The sequence below is a fragment of the Saccopteryx leptura genome, chromosome 2 (genome assembly GCF_036850995.1).
Source record: "Saccopteryx leptura isolate mSacLep1 chromosome 2, mSacLep1_pri_phased_curated, whole genome shotgun sequence".
Taxonomy (NCBI): domain Eukaryota; kingdom Metazoa; phylum Chordata; class Mammalia; order Chiroptera; family Emballonuridae; genus Saccopteryx; species Saccopteryx leptura.
Genome location: NC_089504.1, coordinates 8,419,505 through 8,441,515, shown reverse-complemented (window position 1 = coordinate 8,441,515; position 22,011 = coordinate 8,419,505). Strand labels below are relative to the sequence as shown.

The 22,011-nt window shown below is 51.9% G+C and overlaps 2 protein-coding genes and 1 non-coding gene across 3 annotated transcripts in view; 1 reads left to right on the top strand and 2 right to left on the bottom strand.

Annotated features, from left to right (window-relative positions):
• Positions 1–901: 901 nt before the first annotated feature.
• On the bottom strand, positions 902–4,909 carry LOC136394254 (large ribosomal subunit protein uL11). The gene is made up of 7 exons (XM_066367122.1): positions 4,751–4,909; positions 4,122–4,195; positions 3,011–3,109; positions 2,585–2,666; positions 1,959–2,045; positions 1,120–1,232; positions 902–957 (listed from the first exon to the last, which is right to left on the bottom strand). The coding sequence occupies exons 1-7, from the start codon at positions 4,785–4,787 to the stop codon at positions 952–954; spliced, it is 498 nt and encodes a 165-aa protein (XP_066223219.1). The 5' UTR covers positions 4,788–4,909; the 3' UTR covers positions 902–951.
• Positions 2,128–2,257, bottom strand: LOC136396049 (small nucleolar RNA SNORA65). The gene has a single exon (XR_010749479.1). It is a non-coding gene; the product is annotated as a small nucleolar RNA SNORA65 (small nucleolar RNA).
• LRSAM1 (leucine rich repeat and sterile alpha motif containing 1) overlaps positions 4,897–22,011 on the top strand; it is a 42,380-nt gene continuing 25,265 nt past the window's right edge. Inside the window, exons 1-10 of the mRNA XM_066367110.1 lie at positions 4,897–5,028; positions 5,378–5,525; positions 7,081–7,184; positions 7,607–7,663; positions 8,186–8,230; positions 9,236–9,313; positions 10,419–10,487; positions 12,705–12,789; positions 13,748–13,869; positions 16,825–16,915. Of these exons, the coding sequence (XP_066223207.1) occupies positions 7,113–7,184; positions 7,607–7,663; positions 8,186–8,230; positions 9,236–9,313; positions 10,419–10,487; positions 12,705–12,789; positions 13,748–13,869; positions 16,825–16,915 (619 nt within the window). The 5' untranslated portion in view covers positions 4,897–5,028; positions 5,378–5,525; positions 7,081–7,112. The remainder of the gene's footprint in view (positions 5,029–5,377; positions 5,526–7,080; positions 7,185–7,606; positions 7,664–8,185; positions 8,231–9,235; positions 9,314–10,418; positions 10,488–12,704; positions 12,790–13,747; positions 13,870–16,824; positions 16,916–22,011) is intronic.

Below are 22,011 nucleotides of genomic sequence, written 5' to 3'. Positions count from 1 at the left end.
CAACGAAAAACTAATGATTGATGCTTTTCATCTCTCCATTCCTGTCTGTCTGTCTGTCCCTGTCTATTCCTCTCTGATTCTCTGTCTCTGTTAAAAAAAAAAAACTAAGGGAAGATGAGGAAGACTTGGGAAAAGGTGAAAACATACATTAGAATATAGTCTGTTACTAGTTTAAAACAAATAGCTTCAGAGAATGGTAGGGTTAGAGCAGGGGTAGTCAACCTTTTTATACCTACCGCCCACTTTTGTATCTCTGTTAGTAGTAACATTTTCTAATCACCCACCGGTTCCACAGTAATGGTGATTTATAAAGTAGGGAAGTAACTTTACTTTTTAAAATTTATAAAGCAGAGTTACAGCAAGTTAAAGCATATAATAACAACTTACCAAGTATTTCATGTCGAATTTTTGCTAAGTTTGGCAGAATAAATCTTTACCAAAAATTTACTTTGTTAAATCTATCTTTTTATTTATACTTTGGTTGCTCCGCTACCGCCCGCCATGAAAGTTGGAACGCCCCCTAGTGGGCCGTAGGGACCAGGTTGACTACCACTGGGCAAGAGGGTAGATAACTTTAGAAGTATGCTTGACCCTCCCCTTTCTCATAAACTCAGGCCCAATCAAGGGCTCATAATAAAGGTCAAGTTTCTTTGTTGTCCCATCAATGAACCCCAGCTGTGCATATAATGGATATCAAAGTCTTGAATTATGGTATGGGCTCTAGGCCCCAACCCAAGTAACAACCTGGCACAAACTTCATCTCCCATGTACTTACGCTGAACTACAAGTTTGCCAAGAACTATTTCTTTTGCTACTTCCACAGGTTCACCACCACGGCTCCACTAACCACCACCTGACCACAAAGGACAGAGCTCCCCCAAGGAAGAGCCATATCAAAAAGTCCTTTAGTTGTCAAATGATCTTTAATTAAAACATTTTCCTTTGTGGCTCTTAACTCTGTGGGAAAGAAAAAATAAATCCAGTCAGTGACTTAAATGAGCCATACATATTTCTCAACCCCACTATTTCTAGAACTTTCCCGCTCATCTCTGTGAATACATTAGCTCCTCTAGCTTTTACCGATTTTCAGCAAACAAAACTGACGCAGCAGCCACTTACAGCCGGGCATTCCACTGCACCACTGTTGATGTCATCTATGATGTCATGAGGGTGGCGGCCATCAACATTGCAGCCTACAGATTGCGCAGTCCCCAGAATCTCTTTAATGGTCCCTAAAATTAAGAAAAAGTGGCATCAGGTAGAGCTGTTAGTCCCTCTCTATCCTCAGACTCCGTTGGGAAAATACTTCTGAGTTTGACAAGAAGGAGGACTAACTCCTTTATAAAATACCAGGAATAACACCCCAACCCCTAAGTCAGAGTTCCATTTAGCTTTATGTAAACCCTGAGTGCAGTCTTCAGGAGACCCTTGATACCCAGATTATACATATCTGGCCCAAAATATTCACCATGATCAAGCCATTTTTTTCAAACCCAGAAGGCACTACATTGGCCCTGACTGGTTAGAGTTCAGTTGCTTGGAGTAGTGGTTTTCAACTGACAGTCTGTGAACCAGTGCTGGGCCATGCAAGTCTATAACCTTCATATAACACCAGGGTGTTAACTCTTTTGCGGACCGGCACAAAATTTCTGGTGGACCAGAGGTCAAAAACGAAGACAAAAGCTGGGTTAGAGTGTCATCCCCAAACACCAAAGTTGCAGATTTGATCTCTGGTCAAGGCACCTAGTTCAGGAAGTGACCAATAAATGCACAACTGAGTGGAACAAATGAATGCTCCTCTCTCCCTTCCTCTCTCTAAAAAAAACTCAATTGATTAAAAAATAATTCTTCTAAGGCACTACATCCCAAATTTTGAGTCTTACAAAATAAAGTCTCCTGTAAATGGGAAAAAGCTACCACTCAATGAATATGCCCCGTTATCACAAAGTTGCTCTTACCAGAGAGTTCTCTAGCTAAAGATCGGTGCCGCATCTGTCGGGCAATGTTGACAATCTCATCAAAAGTGATATTTCCACTGTGCTTAACTGCAGAAAGAGAAAAATAGGAGGAGCTCTGTCACCCCAAGGCCACAGAAGACCACATAATATCCTCCCCGCAACCATTCTAGGCTGTTCCCACGCTTTCGGCACAGAGTCATCCACATGAAGAACAACCCTGTTTCCTAAGCTGGGGTTTGGTATCAGCTCACCACTGGAATGCACCAGCCAACAGACAACTGGTCAGGTGCAGTGGCGGGTGGCTAACGGCAAACAAAACATCTTTATCTTATGTGTACACGACTGTGTTAGAGACAAGAAAGAAAAGCTTAAGTTACTGGGCTCAGGTAAGCTATTCAGGTGTCCTTCAGCTCAGAAGTGCTCTCCTAACTGCTAGTCACCATCATCCTCAGCTGCTTCACCGGCACGGCACTACTTGGTACCGCGTGGCTCTGTAATAGTTTACCATCAAATCACCGTGCCATCCCTAGGTTTCATTAAACAGAGAACATGCAGCTCTGTACCAAGCATTATGTAGTCAATACCAACAGCAAACCATTCAGATTACCAGGGAAAAGGCCACTCACTGTTTTTTTGCTTCTTTCTGTCTCGTGGTGGTTCTCTGAGGGCTTTGATGATCAGAGCGGAGGCAGAAGGCACCACCTCAATCTGCAGAAGAGATTCTCAGTGTGAACAAGCCCTACCCCACTCTCCAAAGGCAACACTGTCAAGCAACTTCGTGCCTGGAGACCATGGGCCAGACACACTGGATTTGCTGTACATTCTCAAATAACATTCCGAGTCGGGAACATGTCCCGGCCTAGCAGACATTAAGTGATTTGCCCAATGTCACACAACTAACAGGACTTAATTATTTGAGCATGTCTCTGACCTTGATCCATGCTCTCAAAGAAGCCTTCCCCTCAGATAAAATGGCTCTCACCACTAACGGCAGGCGCCACGTCAGGAATCCCAGAGGGTTGCAACCCCTGCCCTCCCTTCAAACCAAATACCTGGGCCTGTCTGTTCTGAATGGTCAGTTTCACCGTTATCCTCAGACCTTTCCAATCACCAGTTGCTTTGGCGATGTCATCACCAACCTTTTTTGGAGACTAGAAATAAAGACATGTAATCATATTACACCCAAAGAGTAAGTAGCCTGAAAACCTGCCTGGTCTTCCTCACTTGACAATACCGCCAATCATCTGTTTGAAGCACACAACAGAACATACCCAAACAAGGCACAGCTCTCCCCAGTTTAAACTAGGAAACTGAGGGGAAGGGTGAGGTTTGTTCAGGGCCCTGGGCCGTAACAGGGGAGCCACTTACCTACCTATTGTCTCATAAGGCCCTATGTGGTAATGTAGAAATTTTCAACCTTGGTTAACCTTAAATCATCAGGAGAACTTGAACTTTATCAGGTTCCCGTGTCAGACCCATCCAAGTCAATCTACGAGGATGGGGTCTGGGCATTTGCTGCTCTAGAATTTCCTACTGACCACTAAGAAACAAGCACGTCCAGTAAGTGCCAGCTGAGCTAAGGCCGAGAGTACTAAGACACTGGTTAAGCAGGACCAATGTGGGAGCGCACTTGAGACAGGAGACCACTGTGCAAGAAACAAAGGTACCATTTGATGGTAATGACATGTAAGGAAATCCAAGTTCAATAACATGGAGAAGCAGACAAATAAGACTGGTCATAGCTTTCCAGCAGGTTTAGAGCAGGGTAGCAAATACAAGCTCTTACAACACTCACCAGAATTTCCCCCCACATCCCATTTAAGCGTTCCAACAGCGCTATGCCCATTCCTCTCACTAGAAAACAGAGGCTAAGTGTCCCTAGCCACTTGACTCCAAAACCCTCACTGGGCCCCTTCCAGCCAATCAATCCCTCAGGTACACTAACAGCAGCGGTTAAGAGACAGCGGAGAAGTTACTGCTGCGAGGTACTGGGTTCGAGTTTCGTATATAACCACCTACGGCACCTAGTGCCAATTCAGTGAGTTAAGAGATCTAGTCGGGACAGAACTCTGCCAAGGCCAAGGGCACCTCAGGCAGCCGTGTTTCACAAGGCAGGCCTAACCGCTCTGCACACGTAAGAGCCCCTCCGTGAGGATGACTTACCAGGCCCAGCGGGCCGATCTTGGGGGCCAGGGCAGACGTGGCACCCACTTCCCCTCCGGTGCACCTCAGGTATACTGGGAGGGAAAAGAACAGTAAGCGCCTCCGCCACAGTCCCGGCCGTAGCCCTCTGCCCGCATCGCTTGGGGCTGGCCACGCCACCTTTGCCCTCTTCCCCACACCAGAGCCTCAGGGAGAAGCCAGATAGGCCACCCCCGCCCTGGGCGTGGGCCGCTCCATGCGCCACGCGGGACAGCGGCCTGAGGTTCGGTTATGGCTGCCGAGGCCCACACTGGGCCGACGTGAAGGCGGCCGGATTGCCAGCCAACCCAGTCTAACGGGGAAAGCGCCCGGAGCAAACCTTACCCTAAGGCGTGCAGGCTGCAAAGCGCCACGGGTCTTCCGGTCCTCCCTCCCCTTTTACACGCGGGGAAGCCGAGGCCCAGAAAGCATAAGAAGCTCGGCCAGGCCTTCACAGCACCCTGAACGAGGCACCGGGAAGGCCTCTAGTAGGCAGCAGCTTAAAAACGCGACATGGGAAAGGAAATAATTGCGGAGAGGCCGCAGGCCCGACGGGTTGCGGAGAAAAAAAGGCTCCATCCCGCATCCTCGGCCACATTTGAAACACGCACCGACTTTGATCTCGTTGGGGTCGAACTTCGGCGGCATGGCGGAGGCCGCTGGTGTCGGATGAACCCGGATTCGGGACGACCGAAGAAAGTTGCACCTAAGCCTCCTCCGAGCCGAAAGCCGAAAGACCGGAAGAGCCTTCAACTACGCCGGATATAGGCAGGAAAGCGCGACTGTCGCGAGAACAGCCGGCTCCGCCCAGCCTCTCTGTGATGCCCTTGCAACCATGTTGCTTGCGGGCAGACGCCAGGGGCTGACGAGTGGAGAACCTGGCATCGCGGTAAGCTGTGATCAGGGGGGCTCGGAAGAGGGTTCGGGGCAGGTCTCGCAGGGGAGACAGTCAGAGAGGGCTGCTCCCAAGATCCCGGTCCTCCTGTTCCCCATTCTCCCTTATCGTGAGGGTCACTCCATGGTCCCTGTCACCCAATCCCAGAGCCCCGCCCCTCCTCTGAGAGGTCCGCTCTCATTCCGAGACGCCGGGCCCCCCTTTAACTTCCCCGTGATATGTACATTTTAGTTAACAAAGCAATTTCGTCCGGATCCAAATCCGTTCTAACTCTTAAGTCTAAGATTCTGCGGTTCTCATCCTGGTCTGCATGACTTTCTGAGATTTGAGTTTCCGTCCCCAGCTCCTGCGTTTGGAGGAGACCGGCCTCCGGATCCACCGGGGCTTGTGCCCGGTGGTCTGCGACCCGGCCTCCATGACCTACGAGTGATCGGCCTGCCCCAGGTTCAGCCGCGGGAACGAACGTCGGAGACCTGCACCCACGAAGCCAGGTCGGGCACTCCCCACTCCAGCCAGGGGACGCTGGGTGTGGTTCTCCCCCTGTGGACTGGATGTCGGGGGCGGGGATGGATGAGTGATGGACGTCAGCGAGCAGGTTGTGAAGAACTGATCTGGGAGGAATGAAGGAGGGATGGCCATTGGGGAGCAGGTGGACAGGGCTGGACTTCAGTGAGAGGACGATGGAGGGTTAGATTGAGGAGCAGAAGGGTAAGAGCTGGTCATCAGGGAAGGTGAAGGACTGTTTTTACAAGATTCCCCATCCCTGTAGGCAGGTGGGGTGACCAGAGGGGGCCTGAGCCAGCTCTGCAGTCTTGGCCGGCTCCCCAGACAGCCCACGCCCCTGTGGGCGGAGACCTGTGATCTCTACCCCTCCCGCTGAGGACCTGGTGTGTGTCGAGCTCCTTAAACCGTAGAAGGCTATAAATAAATGTTTGTTAGATGTGTGGCAAACTTAATGAAGGCTCATTATGGCTTTATATATATGAAATCGCTGGATCCTCATAGAACCAGTTGTTGGTAACATTATTACTCACACTTGACAGGTGAGGAAACAGGCTCAGAGAGGTGAACCAGGGCGACATTGTTGGTGGGTGTTAGAACTGGCTTTCCAACCCAGTTGTGTATCATCCTGAATGAAGCCTACGCTGTTAACCGAAAGCTTCCCCGGAGGATTGCTTTCCTGGCCCATCGATGTCCATTATCAAGCGCTGATATTTGCAGACCTTGGGCAGGCAGTGAGCGCCTGCCTTCTGAGTTCAGGACAGTGTACTTAGTGTGTGCTAAGTCATCGCAGCTCCAGAGAGTTGGGCGAATCCACAAGATCAGGACTCGAAAGAGCAGAATTCCTGACTGGTTTTGCTGCAATCCAGGCAGTATAACCAGGTCATTGAACTCTATAATCATTGGTTTCATTACTATAAACAAGGCTATGGCGAGAATCAAATGAAATAATAACTGTGAGAGTGGTAAGGTGCCTGAGAATTGCTTTTAAATTTTTATTTAAAAAATCTCTTTGGTTATGGTGAAGTTGGGCTCCCCGACATTGTGGCCGGCTGATGTCGTGCCATGTGTCATTGGCCGATGCCACTCTGACAGCGTTTCAGAAGCTAGAAGTGATTCATCAAGCCAGTCTGTTAGAGTCCTCAAAGCGCGTGCTTGGAGAGGGCTTGAGGAAACTTCTCTAGGTCACCCCCTGGTCTAATGTGGAGGAGAGAGGGGAACCTGGGACAGGGAAAAAGTATGCCAAGGTCTCACGGTAGCCAGTGGCAAGTCTGGGCCCAAACCCTGGTCACCTGGCTTGCCATGATGCTCTTTCTACCACATACGGCTGCTTATTGTGTGGTCAACAAAGACCAAAGGGTACGGAGCACCTGCCATGCATGTCTCAGATCACAGAGTGATGGTCAAGATGGTCATAGTCCCTGCTCTCAAGGAACTTACAGTCCAACAGATCAGCTCCATGCTTTGTGTGACTGTGCTGCCTGCTCTGCATGCCACGGGGCAGTGACAAATTCCCCAGGCCCTAGCTTTTCCCCTGTGCCCTAGTGCTGTGGAGATTTCTCCAGTTCAAAGGAAGGATGCCACTCTTCTTCCGGAAGCGGAAACCCAGTGAGGAGGCTCGGAAACGCCTGGAGTACCAGATGTGTCTGGTGAGGGGAAATGGGTTTCCTTTGAGTTCATCCCCATCTCCGCCTCTGCCTTATAACCCAGGGCTTCTCACTGCCCCCCAAACAAGCCTTGCTCCCTCCCCTGAACCTCCCCCACGCCCAGAGGAAATCTCTGACTTGGAGCAGAACGATGAGGCTGACAAGCCGGTGCCCAGCAGTGCCCTGTGCTTCCCGCCGTACATTACTTGTTACATTACTTGTTACATTACTTGTTCATGTGCTCTCCCTGCTGGCGCCCAAGCCCCTTTAAAACAGGGATCATTGGCCCACCTACAAAATGGACTAGTTGACCCAGAGGCTGTCCATGGTTCCTTGCAGATCTTTAATCCTGTGTTTCTTTGCCTAGTTTGTCCCCTTTGCAAGGATGTTTCGTTTGAAACATAAAAACTCGTTTTTGTCCTTAGGCAAAAGAAGCTGGGGCTGATGACATTCTCGACATCTCCAAGTGTGAGCTCGCAGAGGTAAACGGGGGTGGTGTGCTGACTTTGGATTTGATCTGCCATTTTTTTCTTGAATCACGTGTCGCTGGGAAGGGTAGATCTGGACTGGGGCTTTCAAAAGTCCAGAAGCACTAGTCAAGATGTGTTGCCTTAGGTTTTGTTCTTATCCCAAAGAATTGAGATGGTTTTTGGCATCAGCATAGTCTTTTCTAAAAACTGTACCCACAGATTCCTAGGAGAAGCTGGGTTTCTCCAGCCTCTGCAAAGCACCAGGGATCTTTCTTTCGCCCCTGATCGATCTGATGGTGGGGATGGGGTGGGGGGCTTAGGGCTCAGCAGGGCAGTCTCCGCAGCTCGATGGGAGGGCTGACCTTCCCCCGGGAAACATTCCTCACCGGCCTTTCCCTGGGCTTAACCATTCTCCGCATCCGCGCTTCTCATTGTTCGCCTCCTGCCCCATCTGTCCCTCTCACGTGTGCCACTCGGAAAACAAATCAAACACTGGTGGAGGGGAGGCCCTGACTCTTCTTTCTCTCACCTTAGATTCCATTTGGGGCTTTTGCAACATGCAAAGTTCTACAGAAGAAGGTGAGACGAGGCGTTTTCAGAGAATTGTTCATTGCACATTTGCGTGTTGGAAATCAGGTGGGGCTTTTAGGCGCCCCTCCCTGGCGTCTTCTCTCTGGTTATCACCCTTTCGGCCTATAGCGGGTCTTTCCACAGTGAACAGAGCCGGCTCCGGCATCGGGCAGCCGTAGGTCACATCCTGCCTTTGCCCCTCATGACTTGGGCAACTTCCTTAAAATTTTTACATCTCAGTTTTTTCGTCTATGAACTGAACACATTCATAGCTTGACTCACAGAGCTATGGTGAGGATCTAATGAGTGACAAGTACAGACAGAGATTTGAGTGCACAGAGTATGATGCCTGCCCCAGGGTAAGCCCTGGGCAGCCTCATTGTTACTAGTAATAAAAATTACACTCACTTCATCCTGGTCACCTCAGGGAGATTAAGAGTATAATGAATGATCGTTCAAAAAGTCTTTGCAGCTTTGAATGCAGCTAGATAAGGGTATTTATTCTAAATAAATGACCTGGTTGAAGGGAGGTGAGAACTGGTCCATACCAACAGAGTGGTGAGCTCTGTGGCACTGGCAGCATCCACACAGGAGTCGATGCCTAACGAACACGACACAGACTGAGCACAGGACCCCACGCCAGCCCCGAGCCAAGCACTTTCTATCCATTAGCGTGTTAGGCAAATATGATAACCACTACAGTACGGAAACCAAGCTCTGTCCATTAGCTTGTTAATCATCATGGCAGCCCTCGGAGATCAGGACAATAGCACAGGATCCCTTCTCAGAATGGAAGGTAGAGTTAGCCCTCTAGTGTCCCTTTTATCCTTGACATGCCAGGTCTGCCGGCCATCTGATTCCACATTGGAGATTCCCATCCCCATCACCCCTATGGCGTTTGGGAGAACGGAGAGGGCCGGGCAGGGCAGGGGGGCGGTGCTGTGCCCGCCCTCGGCCTTCCCCACCTGCTGATCTTCAGCCTAATGTGTCGTGCTGCTCCTCTTCCCCACGCAGGTGCTGATTGTCCACACGAACCACCTCACTTCCCTGCTTCCAAAATCCTGCAGCCTCCTGAGTCTCATAACCATCAAGGTACTGGGGCCCATCTCCCAGGCATCGGGGCCTCGGCCTGGTGTTCCAGGTGGCAGCCAAGCGTCCCTCTTAGAGTTTATGCCAGACAGGCCTAGCATAGTAGTCACTGTGGGGTTTGAGCAGCGTGGTTTAGTGGGTACCTTCGACGTGCTGTGTGTGAGGGGGGTGTATGGGGAGAGCCCACACAGCCCTGCTTTCGGGGCGCTTGTGCGCTAGGTGGAAAGACAAACCATCAACCAATAGCAGGCGAACCAGCGGAGGGCGGGGAGGCTGACAGCCCCAGACAGATTGGAGCAGGGGGCATGCCAGGCATCCTGTTTGTCAGCGTGTGAGAACACAAGGACCTGGGGCGACTCCCTCCTGTCCGGCCGGGGACTGTGATGTCATAGTCACACAGCACGTGAGGTGTGACTGTGGGTATGCACACTGAGAGAAAAGACTGGCAGCATGGGCACCAAAGTGTTGTTATGGTTACGTCTGGTTTGCAGGGATAAGGGCACGTTTTTACTTCTCTTCATTGACCATCATGGGTTATTCTTGTAGTCAGAAAAAAAGATAATATTCAAAGTTTTTTATATTTATTTATATATATTCATATTTCATATGTACTTCATATATGTGTATAGTATACATACATATGAATGCATATATGGATCTTCTATGCCTGTTATGCTCATTTTCATTCTTAAAAAAAGTTAGCAAATACAGGTAAGCAGAAAATGAGGAAAAACATGATTTCATACTGCAGAGGACTACTATGAATATTTTATATGCATGTTTAATAGTCACTTTCTAGGCAAATACATACTTTACCATGAAGATCTTTTTCTTTTTAACATCTAAATGTCTGCATACTGTTCTCACTCACTCAACAGTAGAAACATTTGCTAAATGAAAGGCATAAAGGGGTGCTGTTTCGGAGGGAGTGGGGCGGGTGCCACCCAGTTACAGAGGAAAGGTCGGGTGGTCTGTTTCACCACCAGAGCCCGGGGCGCCCGGCCCGGCCTGTCCTGGCCTCTCGGAGCCCGACAGCGGAGGGGCTGTCTCAGTTGGTCACTGTCCTCTGTGGGTCCCTGTTTATGTTGAGCTCGTCTTCCGTCCGCAGGTTCTGGATCTTCATGATAACCAGCTGACAGCCCTTCCTGAGGATATCGGGCAGCTGACGGCCCTCCAGGTAAGGCCATGAGGCCAAAAAACCCTCCCAACTGCCTAAGTGGGCAGTTGCAGCCACGCAGGCCTGGAGTGTCCTGGCTGTGACCTGGCTGGCAGCAGTGGGCACCAGCTCCCCTGCCCTGTGCCATTATAACACCCAGTGACACCCTCGCCTCTGCAGCCTGGGCTGTGGGCATCCCCCTACCATATTTTTGGCTTGTCCTTTCTGCAATTTTATCGTGAGCTTCCACAACTTTACAGAAAAAGAGCAGCTGGCGGGTCCACCTTTTAAAATGCTAGGTCAGCACTCTGACGCACGCCTCCCTTCTCATTCTTGTCCCCTTGTTGTGGTGTGTCATCCTTGTCGTCCCCTCATTGTGGCGTGCCTCGGTGTGCCCTCTGGTGACCGCGGGCTCCTCCCAGCCTCCAGGGAGGCGTCTGCCCGGCCCACTCACAGCGGAAGCAGCCGCTTTCCTTCTCACTGAGATTAAACTCCCTTCTCTCTGCTGTGCCCGCTGGCCCTGTGGGCTGGGTCACCTGTCTCTCCAGCCTCCTCCCTGCTCCCCCCTTTGTTCCCTGCAGCCAGCTCTTAACACTCTGGCTTTGCGTGCCTGCCTGTCTCTCCACAGGGTGTTTCTGTCTGCCTACATGGCTTGTCTTCACCGCCCGAATATCCCTGCAGATCCCTGGCTAAGGAGATCTACTTTACTCGCCTCTGTGTCAACCCTAGAATGTTTCCCTGGACCACTAATTGCAGTATAATTACTAATTATGTGGCTGTGGGCTTGACTACCTCCCCCACGGAAGTGCTCGCCTGTGGGGCCGTGCCCTGCCCCAGCAACACACGCTGAGTGCTGTGCCCGGCGTATGCGGTGCCAGATGCTAATGGGCCTCACTCATGCAGGGAGCTAATGACTTGAATGAACAGCCCTATGATGTGGGTGATGCTACTGCATTTTACAGACGAGAACGCTGTCCGGAGTGATGACTTAACTGGCTCACAGTCCAAACAGAAGTAATTGCCACCACTTAGAGCCACAGTGAATACCTTGGTGTAGGATCTTTGGGGACATTGTTAATATGTATTCTTTTTTTTTTTTGTATTTTTCTGAAGCTGGAAACCGGGAGAGACAGTCAGACAGACTCCCGCATGCACCCGACCGGGATCCACCCAGCATGCCCACCAAGGGCAATGCTCTGCCCACCAGGGGGCGATGCTCTGCCCCTCCGGGGCGTCGCTCTGTCACGACCAGAGCCACTCCAGCGCCTGGGGCAGAGGCCAAGGAGCCATCCCCAGCGCCCAGGCCATCTTTGCTCCAATGGAGCCTCAGCTGCGGGAGGGGAAGAGAGAGACAGAGAGGAAGTAGAGGGGGAGGGGTGGAGAAGCAGATGGGCGCCTCTCCTGTGTGCCCTGGCCGGGAATCAAACCCGGGACTTCTGCACGCCAGGCCGACGCTCTACCACTGAGCCAACCGGCCAGGGCCAATATGTATTCTTTTATAGAATTGCTGCCGTCGCTGTTTTGTAACGTTTGGATACCTGACAATAACTCATTACCATCCTTGGTTCATCAAATATTCATCTGCCACGTTATTTTCAACGGCTGCTTAGCTCTCCACTGTATCTATGCCTAACAGCTACTTAGCCCATCGTCCTCCTGACCTTGCTCACCTCGCAGCCCGCATCCTGGAGGGAGCACAGCCTTCCGACTCCCACAAGCCCAGGTTCTGTCCCAGCTGACCTTGCTCACCTCGCAGCCCGCATCCTGGAGGGAGCACAGCCTTCCGACTCCCACAAGCCCAGGTTCTGTCCCAGCATGAAAAGCTGTGGCCTGGGAGCTTGGGCGCGTCCACTGTCTTTATGCAGCTGTTTCTTTCTCCTAACACTGGGGTACTGAGAGCCTCGTCACGGGCTGCCTCACCCGATCCCTGACTCTCGGCCTCTCCTCCCTCCCTTCCTGATTATGGGACTGTTGCTGTGCACTTTGTGGTTTGTAAACAATGAACCTTCCGCCAGAACCAGGTTCAAAGTCTGGCTTTGCTCTAGTGGGCACATGATTTCATGGGGATGAGCCTCAACTTTCTCATCTCTCAAATGGGGCCATAACAATCCATACCTTTTCCACAAGGCTGCCAGGAAGAGGTAAAGGTGTGCATGGTGCCCAGGTGACTCCAGGACCGAAGCAGGGGTATCACTATTGTCTCTAGGTAGAGTCTTATCAATTTTTCCTCTTTCTTAGGTATTGAACGTGGAAAGGAATCAACTGACGTATCTCCCACGTTCCGTTGGGAACCTGACCCAGCTCCAGACCCTCAATGTGAAAGGTAGGCACCAAGAGGCCGTGTGACCCTCAGTCCGCGCTGTCCCAGCCAGCTTCCTCCTGGGAGCCACTGAGCACGAGGGCAGCCAGTCCCGAGTTTCTCTGCGTACTGGACTGACCTCCTATTAGGTCGGTCTGTCTCCGTGGTAACCAGAGATAGGAACTCGTGGGGAGGAGGGCAGACAGCGTTGACAGCTAGGCCTCTGGGACGCCACCATTGGTATTTATAACAATGAGAGAGTAGCGGACTGACTGGTGAGAGCGATTCAGGAGCCCCGGGAACAGTTCTGAGGAGCGCTTCACGCCCAGTGAACAGCGTTTCCACATTCAGCAACGCAGGGCGCCTCATGACAGGGTGTGAGGTCTGGAGAGGGAGGGGGTGTTATCCTCAAGTTACCAATAAAGAAAACGAGGCTTAGGGAGCAGTGACTTGCTCGAGACCACCCAGTGTGATAAAAGACAGAACCAGGAACCTAGCATATCAGTAGGGCGCCTGCCTCGCCACGCCCCCAGCCCTTCCACTTCTGGCTGTTTTAAGCACTTTCTGTGCAGAATGCCTCGGTCTACCTAAATGCAACATGAGTAATAATAAGAATAACCGTGCCCCATTTACTGATCCCTTATGATGTGATAGGCACTGTCCTGAAGACCTCAGATGCATAATCTCATTGAACCCCTCAATATTCCTATGAGCCCAAATGGTATTATTTTCCCATTTTACAGATGAGAAGACTGTGCCCAGGGAGGTAAAGTTGGTTTTCCAAAGTCACCCAGGTAGTGAGTTGTACAGTAGCAACTTGAGCCCAGGTCGCCGACACCCCTCTGTCATGTTCTTCCTCACGGGGTCTCAGATGGGGTCCGAGGGAGGCACCCACTTCCCCGCAGGTCCTGGTGGCTGTCAGGTAGCAAGCAGGTGACCAGAGTTTTTGGGTGGTGAGCTGTGCCGTTGGGAATCTCTCCAGACAACAAGCTGAAGGAGCTTCCAGACACCTTGGGGGAACTCCGAAGCTTACGGACTCTCGACGTCAGTGGAAACGAGGTTCAGAGACTGCCGCAGATGCTGGCACACGCTCGCACTCTGGAGGTAAGCGGAGCGCGTTCGACTGGGGTTCTCCCTGGCCTGCCTACCTCCCTCCCCCAGTGCTGGACCTGTCCTGGTCACGGGGGCTGGGGTCGCAGAGAGCTCAATGCACGGTCCTTCAGTGCTCACTGAGTGACCGATGTGTGGACAGTTGTAATTATGTGACTTTTTCTGTCATAATGGGGGCATCAAAACATATTTCTAGAGTGAAGAGGTAATACCAAATCCTGATGGGGATAACACTTTGTAAAAGAGGTAGTATCTGAGCCAGACCTTAACAGAGAAATAGGCTTGCGGATGTAGACAAGGGTAACAGGTACTCACTAAGGCCAAGCCCTTGACCTGCACTAGCTCCCTGAATCCTCCAAAAATCCCGTGAGGCACATACTGCTGTGCCCCTTTGCAGATGAGGAAACTGAGGCGTGGCCTGTTTCAGAAGCTTTCCCAAGGGCCGCACAACTAGTAAGAGCAGAGATGGGATTGCAGACCGGGCAGTCTGGATCCAGGGCCTGTGCGCCTCTCCTCTGTGCGACTTGGCCCCGGAGCGGGGACTTACCTGTGCGCAGTGACACATGTCTGACCAAGCATCCCAGAACCCTCCGATGAGCCGTCAGTGAATTAGCTCTCAAGCCGGACTGCTGACCATGGCCTCTGTGTCAGGAGCATGGAGAGAGCAGAGGGAGGTGACTGACCCCAGCGGCTGCTCTCCACTGCCCTGGCAGCCAGCCCGAGGAAGGACGGGGTGGTCAGACTGCTGTCCCGGGCAGGCTGGAGGAACAGGCCAACACTGGGTGTTTTCTGTGCAGTCCCACAGAGCTTCCAGCTATGTTAGAAATGTTCGGTGACTGCTGTCATGATGAGTAGCCACTAGCCACATGTGGCTATGGAGCACCTGTGTGTGTGGCTAGTGTGACCAAGGAACTACATATTTAATTTTATTGAATTTTAATTTATGTTTAAATAGCTACCTGTGCCCAGTTACTACTTTATTGAATGGCACAGCTCAGAGCAGAGTTCATAATTCTGAAGCTATTCTAAGACAGCTAATTCGAGCTTTGTGATTCGTTTTACATCGGCTCTCTAAACAAAAAGTGTTAGAGCTTTTTAGTGGCACCTTGAACGAACCTGTTTATAGGCTGAGACAATAACAGCAGCCATTCTTAGTTGAGGCCAGAGTCTTTTTCACGTATCATCTCCTATTACCCAACAACCAGCCTGCTAGGTTGGTGACATTGTGCCTGCTTAACTCTGAGGGAGCTTCCGCTCGGGGACCTCAAGTGGCCTGTTCCAGGGTTCACAGCTGGCCCGTGGTGAGTGGAGTCGGAGCTGGCCAGGGCTGCATGACTCGGGGCAGTGCCAGCCAGCAGCTGCTCCTCCTGTCGATGATGGAAATGTCCCACAGTCTGTGCTCCAGTGTGGGAGCTGCTGGCCAGCTGTGGTCAGCACTTGAAATGTGGCTGGTGCGACTGAGGCACTAAGCTTGAAATTCTCTTTCATTTTCATCAATTAAAATTTAAACTTAAATGACCACACATGTCTCATGGCCACCACACTGGGCAACACAGCCCCAGAGTGCTTGCTCTTATGCCACCAAGCCGCCACCCTTTACTATCGGTGATTAATATGACTCATCTCCATAACATGTTTTTTTTATTCAATGAGAAGCAGGCAGGCGGACAGACAGACAGACTCCTGCATGTGCCCCAACCAGGATCCACCCAGCAAGCCCCCTACTGGGCAATGCTCTGCCCATCTGGGGCCAGTGCTCCATTGCTCAGACAACCAAACTATTTTAGTGCCTGAAATGAGGCCGTGGAGCCATCCTCGGCGCCCGGGGCCAACTTGCTTGAACCATTCAAGCCATGACTTGTGGGAGAGGAAGAGAGAGAGGAAGAGAGAGAAGTGAGAGGGTGAGGGTGGAGAAGCAGATGGACACCTCTCTTGTGTGTCCTGACTGGGAATCGAACCCGGGACTTCCACACGCTGGGCCACTGCTCTACTGCTAAGCCAACCAGCCAGGGCCTAATATGACTCATGTGGGGTCAACTTCTTTAGATTCAGTTCCTCTGGATGAGCTTTTCGCTCTGGGGCCTCCCAACCCCAGGCAGTCAGTTTCTCTGCTCCAGAGCAGGCTCCCCCTCACCCCACAATCCGTGTTCATTCCACACCCAGCAAGTGCGGGGGTTGTGCTGGGGGTCCCGGGAGGGGCAACTGAGCTGCTCTTCCCACACCTTGTCCCTCCTCCAGGGCTGTCCTGGCCCCTGAGGCCTGTGTCTGTTTGAGGCATAGCGTTGATCAGTTCCTGAAAGGGGCCTGAGGTGGCTCATGCTGGCACTCAGGGACATCAGAAGGCCTGATGTGTGGGAGTGGCAGGAGGAGGGCTTGCTTAAGCAGAACTCCTGCTGTGGCTGTGGGCAGCTTTGTGGATGTGTGTGTGGACCTAGGGCCCCCTTTCCCGGGTTTCAAAAACCTGTAAGCATGTGTGTGTGTGTGTGTGTGTGTGTGTGTGCTTACACAAATATTTTTGTGAAAAACGTCATACTGCATATTGTTAAAAATTCCAGTATTAAAAAGAAACATTTCATTTAGAAAAGTACCCTGGAATCCACCCTTAGAGAAAACCACTATGAGTCTGCTATACGTTACTCTAAATTATTTTCCTATAAATATACTAATTTGAGACTATGAGTATTTTCTTAGTGGAACTTTATTCTCTATGCTGTCCTATAACTTCCCTTTTATTTGCTTGTTCATGTATTTATCTAAACACATTGAGTGCTTGCTGCATGCTAGTCACTGTTCTAGGAGCTGGGGACGCAGACGGAGTGAGACAGGTCAGCTCTCCCTCCCAGGCAGAGGAGATGTGACACACATTCATAAACAAACCGGGTGGTTTGCGACTGAGCTGAGCCGTGGAGCGAACAGCATATGTAAGGTGAGGTCTCCTTGTGTCTGCAGACTCTGAGCCTGGACGCCCCGTCCATGGTCTACCCGCCGGCGGAGCTGTGCGGCGCTGGCACGGAGGCCATTCAGCGGTTCCTCTGCAAAGGTAGGCCCTGCAGTCCCGCCTGCGTCAGCGAGCACATGTGGCCTGCCCCCACCCCCCAGGCTAGGAGCAACCCAGACTTGAGGAGGCCACAGTTTGCCAGGAGACGGGCCAAACCTTATCGCACAAGGAAATAAAATGACAGACTGTGATTACGAGAGGACAGTGGGGCCTCGGGAAGGACCGTCTGAGAAAGTGCTCCGTTGAAGGCTGAGGGGTGACTGGGAGACTTAGAGCAGAGAGAAGGGTGTTCCTGACAGGTGCATGCTGCTGGCCGGGCGGGAAGGCCGGGAGGGGGGAGCTGCAGGAAAGGGGAGAGAGACGGGCCTGAAGCGAGGTGTCTGGGGCCCCCCTGCAGGAGAGGAATTGATCACATGTGCCTCTTCCAGCTGCAGGGGGGGGGGGGATTAGAGGGAGCAAGAGGAGAGGATGGGGGCCAGGTGGGAGGTCACCAGGTCCTCCAGAAGAGGCCCGATGGTGGATGGGACTCCGTGGCAGTGCAGCAGAAGGACTGAGCCCTAGGGCCGCCACCGGGCCGGGGGCCAGCAGGGAAGCAGCAGAAGGACTGAGCCCTAGGGCCGCCACCGGGCCGGGGGCCAGCAGGGAAGCAGCAGAGGGACTGAGCCCTAGGGCCGCCACCGATGGGGGGAGGGGGGCCCCAGCAGGGAAGCAGCAGAAGGACTGAGCCCTAGGGCCGCCACCGGCCTGGGGCCAGCAGGGAAGCAGCAGAGGGACTGAGCCCTAGGGCCGCCACCGGGCCGGGGGGGCCAGCAGGGAAGCAGCAGAGGGACTGAGCCCTAGGGCCGCCACCGGGCGGGGGGGGGGGGGGGGCAGCAGGGAAGCAGCAGAAGGACTGAGCCCTAAGGCCGCCACCAGGCCGGGGGGCCAGCAGGGAAGCAGCAGAAGGACTGAGCCCTAAGGCCGCCACCGGCCCGGGCCCAGCAGGGAAGCAGCAGAGGGACTGAGCCCTAGGGCCACCACCAGCCCGGAGCCCAGCAGGGAAGCAGCAGAGGGACTGAGCCCTAGGGCCGCCACCGGGCCGGGGGCCAGCAGGGAAGCAGCAGAGGGACTGAGCCCTAGGGCCGCCACCGGGCCGGGGGGCCAGCAGGGAAGCAGCAGAGGGACTGAGCCCTAGGGCCACCACTGGGCGCCCAGCAGGGAAGCAGCAGAGGGACTGAGCCCTAGGGCCGCCACCAGCCCGGAGCCCAGCAGGGAAGCAGCAGAGGGACTGAGCCCTAGGGCCGCCACCAGCCCGGAGCCCAGCAGGGAAGCAGCAGAAGGACTGAGCCCTAGGGCCGCCACCGGGCCGGGGGCCAGCAGGGAAGCAGCAGAGGGACTGAGCCCTAGGGCCGCCACCGGGCCGGGGGGCCAGCAGGGAAGCAGCAGAGGGACTGAGCCCTAGGGCCGCCGCCGGGCTGGGGCCAGCAGGGAAGCAGCAGAGGGACTGAGCCCTAGGGCCGCCACCAGCCCGGAGCCCAGCAGGGAAGCAGCAGAGGGACTGAGCCCTAGGGCCGCCACCAGCCCGGAGCCCAGCAGGGAAGCAGCAGAAGGACTGAGCCCTAGGGCCGCCACCGGGCCGGGGGGCCAGCAGGGAAGCAGCAGAGGGACTGAGCCCTAGGGCCGCCACCGGGCCGGGAGGGGGGGGGCAGCAGGGAAGCAGCAGAGGGACTGAGCCCTAGGGCCGCCACCAGCCCGGAGCCCAGCAGGGAAGCAGCAGAGGGACTGAGCCCTAGGGCCGCCACCGGGCCGGGGCCCAGCAGGGAAGCAGCAGAGGGACTGAGCCCTAGGGCCGCCACCTGGCCGGGGCCCAGCAGGGAAGCAGCAGAGGGACTGAGCCCTAGGGCCGCCGCCGGGCGGAGGGCCAGCAGGGAAGCAGCGTACGCAAACCTTGGCGGTATTGCGGGCCTCTCCCGACCACGGCAGTAAGTGAGGCGTAATCTTTCTGCTGCTGCTGGTGGTGGTGCAGCAAGAGGGGGTTCTTGCCTTCAATTTGTAAAAAGAAATGCAGTATTTGTGAAGCGCAATAAAGCGATCACCTCCTGAACTTCTAGAGCACAGCCAAGACTCACACATACATGGTCACCTGGTTTATGATGAAGGTGCCCTTGTGAAGCAATGAGAAAGGAGAGCGAAGTTCTTTCAATAAATGATTCAGGATCGATTGGATATACACGTGTGGGGGAAAAGAACCTTACCCTCGCCCTTAAACAGGAGACAAGCAACACTAATCACAAAAGATTAATAAATTAGATTTCACTGAAATAAAAACGTCTTTCCTCCAAAAGACGCCATGTGGAAGCAGGAAGGCAGGCCATGATAGTTAGAGATGACAGTCGCTGTCCGTAGCCAACAAGGGACTTGTTTCTAGCAGATAAAAACAACTCCTAGAGTTCAGTGAGAAAAAGGCATTGTCAAAAGACACGTATAGAGATTTTACAAAAGAGAATGCTCAGATAGCCATCAGTATCTGGAAACAAAGGGTCTCAACATCATTTTAGTCAACAGGAAAATGCAGATTAAAACTGCAAAGAGGTACTTAAACCCTAACACAGCCACCGAAATGGCCACGATTAATCTGTCCTTGCCAAGAGTTAGCAAAGACATGGAGCAACAGGGCTTCCATTCGCCGCAGGCGGTATCGGTAGCCGTATCTACTCCAGCTGTACGTCCACACACCCTGTGACTCGTCAGTTCCATACCGAGACCAATGCCCAAGGGAAACGTGTGTGAATATATGACAAAGGTCCAGTGCAGAGATGTTCACAGCAGCACCATCTGTAATAGCCCAGATTGGAAACAACCCTGGTCCCTCAGCAGCACCATGGACAAACAAGCTGTCTTCTACTCACCTGTGAACACGATACAGCAATCGAGGGCAGACACAGGCACCAGTCTGAACCTCCCTGACCCAGTGTGGGCGGAGAAGCCAGACACAGGAGCATGCGCCTGAGCTCTGACCAACACTGCGTCCTCGTGTCAGGGTGTTCACTTTTAGACATTCATCAAACTGCACGTGAAGACTTTGTGCCCTTTTCTGTACATAAGTTATGTTGCAGTTATAAAAGGGGAAAAAAAGTTGCACATACCATAAAACAGGTAAACGTGTTTACCAAATTAATAATGTGCAACAGATGATTCTAATGTGTACCCTGGTCAGTGGTCAAGCTAGACCACACCCTTTATTGCCTTTAAAAATATTATAAAATTATGCAAATAACTAGGTATGTAGGACACATAAAGAATAAAACAGTGAGCAATTGTATATCTACTACAGAGTTTAAGAGAAACTTTCCGTTTATTTAAACTGAATAGTAGATATATGTATTTATGTAAAATTTTTGGTTTTGCTTTTTTAGTAACACTAAAGAAAAAAAACCCAGAAAAGGTATACTACATGAGTCTACAATCTTTTTTTTTCCACTAAAAATAAGCCTTGAGCCTTTTCCTACCTGCCTCGTTTTAAATTGCTATGTAGCATTTCACATGGCGGAGCCCATTGTTGTGAACATGGAGGGTGTTCCCAGCATTCCATTCTTGTGAACACTGTAACCCACACCTCTCTGGCAGAGTACGAGTATTCTCTAGGGCAGGCAACAGTGGGGTTTGCACAACAGTGCGGACAAGCAGACTATATTGCCCTCCGGAGGGGTTACACGAGGTTAAGTCCCCGTGAGGAGTGTCTGAGAGGACCTTTCCTCCTCCACAGCCTAGCTAACACTTGGTATTATCTTTAAAAGTCTTCTAATCTGATAGATAAACAAGAGAGCCAATTATTATTTTAATGGCATTTCCTTGATTACTTGAATATTTTTTCATATGTCTACTGCCTAGTTTTAGTCTTTCTTGTGAACTGCCTATATATATATATCCTTGGGTGGGGGAGATAATTTTGACTTCATTAAAATGTAAAACTTTATCTCAAAAGGATAGGATACTATCATCAAAGCTGAAAAGACGAGTTGCCACCTAGAAGAGGAAGTGGCACATAGACCCAAAGTTATTACTGTATTTCCCCATGTATAAGGCGCACCTCTTTTAGAAAAATTTGGGGTCTAAAAACTAGATGCATCTTATACAGTGGTTGTAGAAGTATGTGGCATTTCAGATGCCATAGATGGAACTGAGGATGAGGTAATATATGAAGACAGTGATTCGTCATCAGACACAGATGAGGACAAGCTAATGGATGGGAGTTTGGGGTTTTTTTATGTTTTTTTTAATTTATTTTTTATTTTTTTTATTTTTCAGAGAGAGAAAGGGATAGACAGGGACAGACAGACAGGAACAGAGAGAGATGAGAAGCATCAATCATTAGTTTTTCATTGCGCGTTGCAACACCTTAGTTGTTCATTGATTGCTTTCTCATATGTGCCTTGACCGCGGGCCTTCAGCAGACCAAGTAACCCCTTGCTGGAGCTAGCAACCTTGGGTTCAAGCTGGTGAGCTTTTTGCTCAAACCGGACGAGCCCGCGCTCAATCTGGCGACCTCAGGGTCTTGAACCTGGGTCCTCTGCATCCCAGTCCAATGCTCTATCCACTGCGCCACCGCCTGGTCAGGCTGGATGGGAGTTTTGACAGTGATGAGGAGTTGTATGAATTTTATGATGAATAACACTTGATTAATAACTTCATGTAGTACTTTTTTTTTTTTAATTTCAGGCCCCAGAATTGAGGTGCATCTTATACATGGGGAAATACAATAGCTATAATATATAAAAAGCACCCATAAATCAGCAAGAATAAGGCAAACAACCCAATAAAAAATGAGTAAACTCTACAGGAGGAACTTGAGGGCCAGAGGAGGCCAGCATCCTGCTCAAGGTCTCACACGTAAGAAGTCATGGGTGATGCTGGGTCTTAAACCCAGCCTTCAACTACTAATCTTAGGCTCCCTCCTCCCCCCACCTTATTTCTACTTGGATGGTAAAGAGGCAGGTGGGCCTGTTCACTCAGTGGAAGCTTAGTGAGCACTGGCCGTTTGCGGCCCAGGCGGCAGGACTGGTGAGCAGCCCGCGGGGAGCCCAGTGTAGGGCAGGGGAGCACTGGCCTGAGGCAGGGGTGGGACAGGATGCTGAGGAGGAAGGAGGAAGGCAGGGGCA

Coding starts and splice junctions, on each gene's coding strand:
- LOC136394254 (XM_066367122.1), bottom strand. CDS start 4,787: ATGCCGCCGAAGTTCGACCCCAACGAGATCAAAGTCG. Junction 2,046..2,584: donor CAGAAAGAAGCAAAAAAACA/GTGAGTGGCCTT, acceptor CTCTTTCTGCAG/TTAAGCACAGTGGAAATATC. Junction 1,233..1,958: donor TTTAGCTAGAGAACTCTCTG/GTAAGAGCAACT, acceptor TCTTAATTTTAG/GGACCATTAAAGAGATTCTG.